Source organism: Lonchura striata, chromosome 2 (assembly GCF_050655825.1).
Source record: "Lonchura striata isolate lonStrDom1 chromosome 2, ASM5065582v1, whole genome shotgun sequence".
NCBI classification, from domain to species: domain Eukaryota; kingdom Metazoa; phylum Chordata; class Aves; order Passeriformes; family Estrildidae; genus Lonchura; species Lonchura striata.
Genome location: NC_140704.1, coordinates 63,097,889 through 63,106,103, shown reverse-complemented (window position 1 = coordinate 63,106,103; position 8,215 = coordinate 63,097,889). Strand labels below are relative to the sequence as shown.

Here is an 8,215-nt window from a genome sequence, read left to right as displayed (position 1 = left end):
AGTCAAGTTTCTTACACTAAATGTGATGGCTCCATTCCTGCAGTGCTCTTGCATTCGTGCTTTGGTTTAAAGAAGTGAAAGTCACCCATGGAAGTTGAACAGCTAATCCTCAACTCTGTTTTAAATCAGAAGTGTAGTTCCTAAGGGGTGGAAGCAACACAAACATATCTGATGTAAATTCCTAGTCTTACTTAGTTGGGTAGGGTCAGTCAAGCAAATTTGTGTATTTTATCTCTCCTGAAACAAGCAGTAACATTTCCAACAGTTGTCAAAATAAACTCATAAAAATTCAGGCATTACACCTCAATGACTGTAAGTCCCTCCTAATGAACAAGATCTTTAACCAAGGTCTTGGGAATCAGCACATCAGAAACAAGCAGCAGAAGACAGATCCTAAGACAATCTGGAATTCCTGCACAACAGGCTGAATGAAAACAATCCATTTCAATGAGGAAAAAAATGGCTATTGCCTGAACAGCCAATTCTAATTTGTTGTTAATAGTAATTTTTCATCAAATAGCCATCAAAAACTACAACTCTAAGCTGCATACTGTAGATAATGGATTTACCCTTTCAGTTAACTTAGGTAAAACGAATGTTTAAACTTTCCAGTAAATGCACACAAAACATGATGAAGATTCCATCGCTGCAGTGTTACTAGGGCCGTGAGAGAAACTTTGGGTTTAAGTAATTCCTATGCAGCATCAAATTTTTGACAAAGTGACAGCATCTTCCAACAGCCTTCTTTCTACACGCTATTGTTTAAAAAACTATGCACACTAGATGAAGAACAGCCCACAGGACCACTTTTTTTGACTTGTGGGCAACTACTCTATAGACAAAGTTTAAATTTTCTTGGAATACGTCTCTTTGGGCTTACTTATTAGGTGATTAAGCCTGACACATAGCTTAATGCCAGGCTGTAGAACTTCAGCCAGTTGCTCCTGAAATTTGTTTCAGTTTGTAATTTCACTGTATCTGTATAATTTAATGTCAAAGGCTTTAGTTCTAAAAATAAAACCAAAAGTACTGAATCATCATTGGAAGTGAAGTATCACCTTGAGAATACTAGACAACAGTATGAAAAAATGCGTATGTTTTTTGCAAGGCAATGAAAGAATTAAAAAAAATATATTTTCCATTCTATAAAGGATACAAAAAAATTGTAATTTTGAAGTAATGGACTTTCAATATGTTAATTTGTAATATTTTAATGGAAATTGGTTAAGACGCCTTAAAACACTAGGTTTATGACCAATGCCAATGTGAAACACAGAGTGAAGAGAAGACATCATGGCATAGGTGCACCAGCAAAGGTCACACAAACTGTTTTGCTTACTTATCAGTAAAATCCAGTAAAAATGTTTTGACATGAGTAGCAATCATGGCCTAAGCCTAGCCAGAGGATCCAGTGGGCCACATATATTATGGGTATCAGCTGTACCAGTAGCTCCCTGAGGAAAGGCAGAAATACTCAGTAATTTGACTAGATACACTGTCCAACAGCAGAGAACATCAATGCATTTCCACCTCACCTAATACAAAAACAAATTATTAAATTTTATGAGAAAGAGACTCTTCCAAACTCAGCACAGCTTAGTAGTTGTCTACCGACCCCGATTTGGTACGTCTGACCTGCTGGCTAGCACGCAGTTCTCCCACAGAGCACTTGTATGGAATCATTTCCACATTTCATCAAACAAACTTGCCATGCCAACCACAACTCGGGATGACTTCAATCCCAGACATCACTTGCAAGAGTTTGCCAAAGGAGGTCAAGGGATTTGACTGCAGAGAGAGCAAACATAGTTTGCTTCCAAAAGAACCTTGGAAATGAGGTCTACTTCTAATTACTCTGGTGAAGATGACGAGAACAAGTAAAAATGTTTAGTGGGAAACAGGTCAGTAAGTCAAAGGAAAATTGTCACACTGAAGAAGAAAGTAACCCTACCATTTGCCCGAAGGCTGTACAAAGGATTTTTCAAAAACTACACTAAAAAATCGCAGCAGGCACATACAAAAAGAGGTGCCACAAGATGACAATGCCTGTTGAAACAAACTTGGGGAAATAAAAACCCAATGCACCTTTTCTTACATTTTCCGTCACCTATCTTGTTCACCAGCCTCTCCATGTCTGTCCACCTCACTAGCAAACACTTTGTCCCTTGAAGAAACAAACTTGAAAACAGAAAAAGGTTATTCACCTCATGTACAGAGACTGGCAACATTACTGACTGCTGCATTTTCCATCTAGGCAAAAAGAGCCTCTTCAATGTTTCTACCCCAGAAAAAAAAAAAAAAAAAAAAAAAATAGTGGGTAGTCATCACCACCTCTAAAATGCATGGGAACAAATGACATTGAGGATACACAGCCTGCCCCAGTCACACTGCCAATCTATTAGTAGATTTCAAGGTTTTGATCTTTGAATTTGAAATCACTGGCCTACATAGAGATCAGCTCCCTCTCTTAAGGGATGACACCCATAATAAAAAGAATCCCATAAATAAGTGAATCCATTAGGATTAAAAAAAAAAATCTACTTACCTTAATTTTTTATAAGCAGATTTTTCATTTGTATTTTGGAAGAACCATGACACATATCAGCAGAAATAGTTGGCATTCATACTTAAGCTAACAATTGCAAATAGATTACACAACATTTTTTTGATCAAGACACTAGATCAAGATCCAAAAGGAAAAATGGAAGTATAACAAATGGCAGCAGATTTCAAACACCAGATTCAAACAATATCGAGCATGAGCTATAAATAAGACAACCACGAAACAGAAGTAAACCCACCGTCAATAGCACAGGCAGTTCACAAAACAGTTTAAATTTCTTAATAAGTAACATTTCAGGTCAACTTGCAGCTTTGTCCTTCCCAAATTAGTGCTCACTGTATTTAAATAGTTTATTATTTTATAATTTTTCAGACATGGCTAGAAAATTCATTATAAGACAAAACACATCCAAAATGAGTAACAATTTAGAAAAAAGAGCTTGACCACATGTGAGTCCAAAAGCATTAACAATTTTGGCATCTTAGCTAAACTTTGCACTTGCACGATTAAAGAATGTGTCTGATTTTTAAAATTTAAAAGTATCCCTTCAGGTGTTCTTCAAAAGCGGCTTTTGTGCAATGGCCACTACACCACCTGCCCACAGGACGACTGTGCCCCACAGACTACTGAGCCAACAAGTCAACATTTTGAACACAATTTAAGACAGCCAAGAAGAGTCATGCACAACGGTCATTCTTAGCCTCAGTCCAAGGCCCGGCAAACAGAATTTTCCAGGTCATTTATTTGCGTCCATCAAAACCAGTACCTCGTGTCCATCTTTGATCTAACACAGCAACACACAAAGAGCAAGAATTGGCCGCGGCACAGTCTACAGGCCCAACTCCACAAACCCAACAGAAACTTTTCCCAAAGTCAAAGCAAGTTTTTGGCAATCCCTCGAGACACAGAGTGGTTCCTAAATTTCTCTCCTACTTCTAGGGATGATCCCTTCAAGATTGGCTTAAGCTACATCGTGAGGATGGGGAAACATGCCAGATCAATTAACCATGATTTATCTGCCTTGGGAGTACAGGCCTTCGGTCTTCTTTCTAGTCTATCAGTTCAGCACCTCTGCTTGACAGTCAACTTGCTTAAAATACAAGCCCACCTGGGACACCTTCCACTGACTTCTACAGGGTCTGTTCCCCAATGGCATCACAGATGTAGCTCAATTAATGAGAGATACATGCGCACCAGCTGTACAGCAAGATATCTTCTGTCAAGTGTCCTGAAGGCTATCTGTCTCCTTTTAACCTTAAGAGTTCCAGCCTCTGGATACATGTTTTAAATAGATCACTGTCTAGATGCATATTAACTATCAGATAAGAGCATTTTTGGTTTTGGGAAGCCACTTCTCTACCCAAAAGGCAAGAACAGCTCCAAAACAACAATGGCTTTTCACTCCCGGGGATGACTTCTTGCAAAAATAAAAACAAGGAAGTTCAATCCAAGAGAACCATGACGCTTTTCAATTAAGGGCAAGGATGTGAATTTGACAGACATAAGATAGGAAACTCAAAAGTTAGGCTGCCACCTTGTTCCCTTCTTCACCCCAAGACCTTCCTCTCCCGTCAGCACACGCTCTGACCACCTCCCGAGTGACGAGCGAAGGATGGCGTGTCAAAGCCTTAACTTTCAATCTTTTTGGCTTCTCTCGCAACCTCAACCCTATCGTTGGAGCACGAAGAGCCGAGGAGTTTAAATTTTAGTCTTTTGCACCGCCGCAGCTTGCTGCACGGCCAAGGCACACGATGGTGGCACAGGACTTCGGTATGGACACAAATCCAAGAGGAAAGCCCCTCTGCCCTCCTCCTCCTCCTCCCCCGCCCCCCCCGGCCCGGACAGAGGCAATAACTCGGCTCCGCTCACATTTTTGCACAGCGCCGGGCTCGCACTTCGACGTGCTCGCTGCCGGGGCTGTCAGCGCTGCTCGCCCCATCCAGCACCCCCCCTTCTCCTGACGGAGTCAAAGTGTTGTGTGAACGTGGGGAAAGGACTGGGGGGAGCGCAGGCCACGGCAACACTTTGCCGTCTCCTCCGTTCAGTCACATTTCCGTCCTCCTCCAGCAAAACTGGGGAGGGAAGGGGGGGCGGGGGGCCAGGCTGGGCACACACGCAGGCGCCGGGCCCAGCGGGAAGGGGCAGCAGCCGCGGCAAGTGTGGGTGACAAGCCCGGCGGCGCTCCCGGGGAGCAACAAAAACGCGCCCGGGTGCGCCGGGGTGGGGTGGGGTGGCCGGCGGGGCCGGGGGCAGGGCCGGTGGGGCTCGAGGGCTCTTACCTCGTAGAGTTCCTCGGAAGCCATGCTGTGGGAGCCTCACAAGGTGGAGTTGGGTGCTGGTTTGGAAATACTTTTGTTTCAGTTGGTGTCCGTTTGGCCTCCTCCTTCTCTTCTCCCTCCTCTTCTTCTTCTTCTTCTTTTTCTTCTTCTTCTTCTCCTCCTCCTCCTCCTCTTCCCCTCCTCCTTCTCCTCTTCCCGTCCTCCTCCTCCTCCTCCTCCTCCTCTTCTTCCTCCTCCTCCTCCCTGCGCGTCTCTCTCCAGCGCAACTAGCAGCTCCGCTCGTTAAATGCCAGTGAGGTGCTCCTGTTCCTGCCCCTGCTGCTGCTGCTGCTGCTGGCGCTGGCGGCGGCGGCGGCGGCGGGGGGGGTGCGCGCACGGCAGCTGCGCAACTCGCTCGCTCTCTCGGCTCGCCCTCGCACAGCCCGCCGCGCACGCACCCGCGCGCGCGCCCGCGGGAGCACGCAGCCGCGCGCACCCGCGCACACAGAACTCACACGCGTGCTCGCCCCCCCCGCCCCCCCGCACCCCTCCGGCCGCCGGCGGCTACACTCGCTCGCTCCCTCCCCAGGAACACTAATCGAGCGCAGAGAGACACACGCGAACCACCGCTCTCCGCCCCGCCGGCTCCACCAGCCGCCCCCCCCCGCCGCCGCCGCCGCCCGGCACCATCCTCCTCCTCCCGCTCCTTCTCCTCCTTCTCCTCCTCCCCCCACCCCATCCCGGCTTTGATCTCCCATTGTCTGCTCAGCTGAGCCCGGCGGGGGCGCGCGGGGGTCGGCGGGGGCGCGCGCCCGGGGCCGCGCCCGCGAAACCGCGGGTGATGGGAGCGGGAGGAGCGGGCGGGTGCGGGGGTGCGGGATGTGCCCGCGGGACGGACGCGGAGTTTGGAGCGGGGCGGTGCTGGGAGGACGCGGGGCCCCACGCACGTGCAGGGCCCTCGTCACGCCCCCGAGCTCCCGCCCGCAGCCCCCCGTGGCCGCCCCGCCGCGACCCTCCGCGTTCCAATGCCCGCGGGCTCCACCAGCGCCCGGTCCATCGCCCTACGGTAGTGCCATACATAACGCGTCTGCACGCGCTTCTTCCCCGTCCCGACTTCCTTGGTTGGATGCCTTTGCCGTAAAAGAAACTAAACAGCCCTCGACGGAGGCTGCCAACACCGGATATGTGCCTTCCATCTCCCGGCTGACCGTGTTTGCCAAGCCGGGAAGGCCCCGCCAAGGCCTCCGTGGGATGATGGGCCAACAGAATGTAGCTGAACTGTTGACCTGCTTATGAGTCCATCCCTAGTTACACGACAGAACCTGTTCTTGGCACCTGGTGTGTCATCTGGGGGTGCCTCACATGAGGTGCTGTGGAGCTAGCCATGGACCTGATGAATGGAAGGCTTTGTTATGCAAAGGTAGATGTAAGAGTTACTTCTTTGAGAGAAAATTCTTCAAGGAGTAGTTTCTGATCTCAAAGGGGCTGAAGACTGGGACAAAACCAGTGTCAGGACAGGAATGCCAAGCTGTGTGCTCTGTCATACCACATTGTTTTTTCCAGCAAGTGTTTCCTATTCCATGCCACACCAGGGAGCCATTCTCTGCCACAGAACAGCACAGGTTGGCGTAGAGTTCCTCGCATTTGTGTAATCAATCAAGTTATTGAGTCAACTCATTTTTGACCAAAGTTTTTACTTTTTCCTTCAGAGTCTTTCAAAGGTCTTCCTAAAAAAATGTTCTCAAATGTTCTACTTTGATGGACGAGTTTTGGACTGTCGTCCAGCAGATAGTCATTCAGAAAATGTTGGTCCATTTATGGGCTTTGGATGATTTATGTAGAAAGAGCTAGAGATTCCTTTCTCAGACTTGATTAATCTGCCCATTCCTTATGACAAATATGTCAATGTCTCCAAGGTCAACATCCTTCATTTGGACAACTGAAATTCTATACTGGACTTTGAGATGGACGTCATTTGTGCAGATAAAATATCTAAGAACTTGCATAGTTTTCGTACTTTCCTGATCTTCTAACTAGTCTACAGAGAGATTTTTAATCCACTCCTTGATATCTTTAAGGACTAGGTTTAATCTAAGCTGGTGAAAGAGGGGGTCCTTCAGTGACAGGAGCAGGATCATTGGTGGAAGGATGGGCCTACATACAAAATTAAGATGGTTAAGATTTAGTAAACTCTGTGATTGCCTTCTGGAGATGAGCATTTAATTGCCATCCCTAAGGGGTGGGCCAAATCCTCTTTGAGCTGTACACAGAGTAATGTCACTGTTAGAGCCTCCCTTTGAAGGACAGCCCTTGAAGATAATCAGTATTCACATGATAGCAAAGAGATGGTGGCAGTGATTGCTGAAGATGTTACTTTGCAAAGACATAAAAATAGAGCATCTTGATCTGTACTAAGGGTCTCACCATTGCAGTAAACTAGTTCTTAAGCAGTTTGATTTTCTGGATGGTTCAAAAGAAGTACTGTTGATCAGTACTTCTACATTTTTCATATCTCAAGGAAAGAGCCAAAATTCAGTTAACTCTAGTTTTTAGTGTTCTGACCACACTCCACAATTCAGCGAAATAATTTCTTCTTTTACACATATTCATTGCTTGCATTGCCATTAATTCTTTTTTGCGTTCCATTCTAACCTTTTGTCCTTGTTGCTTGGTAAAACTTTTCAGGAGAAACAATCACACTATTCAAAAATACCATTTGATAGTGTTGTGGTTCAAGCATCTGAGAGGTACTAGGTTTTTGTGATGGGTTTTTGCAGTTGGATTTTGTTACACAAGGTTAGCTTGCTCTCATCTTGCTTTCTCTAGAAAAAAAAAATCAAGTTGTCCAAATGTTGCATGATGAATTGTTGAAATCATTGTTTCTTTCTTACTTCTTAAGGTGTTCCATGTGTTCCTCATTGTAGGCAGGACACATCAAATTTCAACAGTATTTTGTTTGTTGAAGCCAGCCTTACTGCCAACTTCCTAAATGGCTTTCCTAACATTGCATGTAAATATCTCCAGAAGAGAAGCTATATGGAATGCAGTAATGGAGCAGTCTACGAAGACTGGAAAGCCAGACCAGTTTGAGTTCTGACAGTGGCAGTAAGTGTTTTCAGAGGTGGTTGAACAGCCTCAGTTAATGCACCTTGGGAAAGAACCAGGCAATGTCAGCCAGGCAGGAAGTTTTGCAATGTGCATACAGAGCTTCCAGTTTGAAGTGGACAATTGCCCTAGTGGTGCTCCTGGTAAAGTCAGGAGGACAATTGTTCTGTTTAGCTGAATAAAGAATGTTCTAATTTGTGGGCGAAATACAGAGCATGGAATCAAGTTCCTTTGAAAGGTCAACTCAATTTTGACCTCTTTGTGTGCCACTGTAATGTCTACAAAGATC

At 45.9% G+C, this 8,215-nt stretch overlaps 2 protein-coding genes across 4 annotated transcripts in view; one reads left to right on the top strand and one right to left on the bottom strand.

Annotated features, from left to right (window-relative positions):
• LOC110472824 (endogenous retrovirus group K member 8 Gag polyprotein-like) overlaps positions 1–8,215 on the top strand; it is a 399,368-nt gene that overhangs the window by 78,727 nt on the left and 312,426 nt on the right. The gene's annotated exons all lie outside the window — the stretch shown is intronic.
• CDYL (chromodomain Y like) overlaps positions 1–8,215 on the bottom strand; it is a 157,300-nt gene that overhangs the window by 98,733 nt on the left and 50,352 nt on the right. Inside the window, exon 1 of one of the 3 annotated variants that reach the window (XM_021534802.4) lies at positions 4,843–5,270. The exons of 1 other annotated variant lie outside the window; for it this stretch is intronic. In XM_021534802.4, the coding sequence (XP_021390477.1) occupies positions 4,843–4,866 (24 nt within the window). In that variant the 5' untranslated portion in view covers positions 4,867–5,270. Of the gene's footprint in view, positions 1–15; positions 4,711–4,842; positions 5,271–8,215 lie in introns of those variants that run through there. One more of the 3 variants, XM_085573467.1, reaches the window with a different exon arrangement.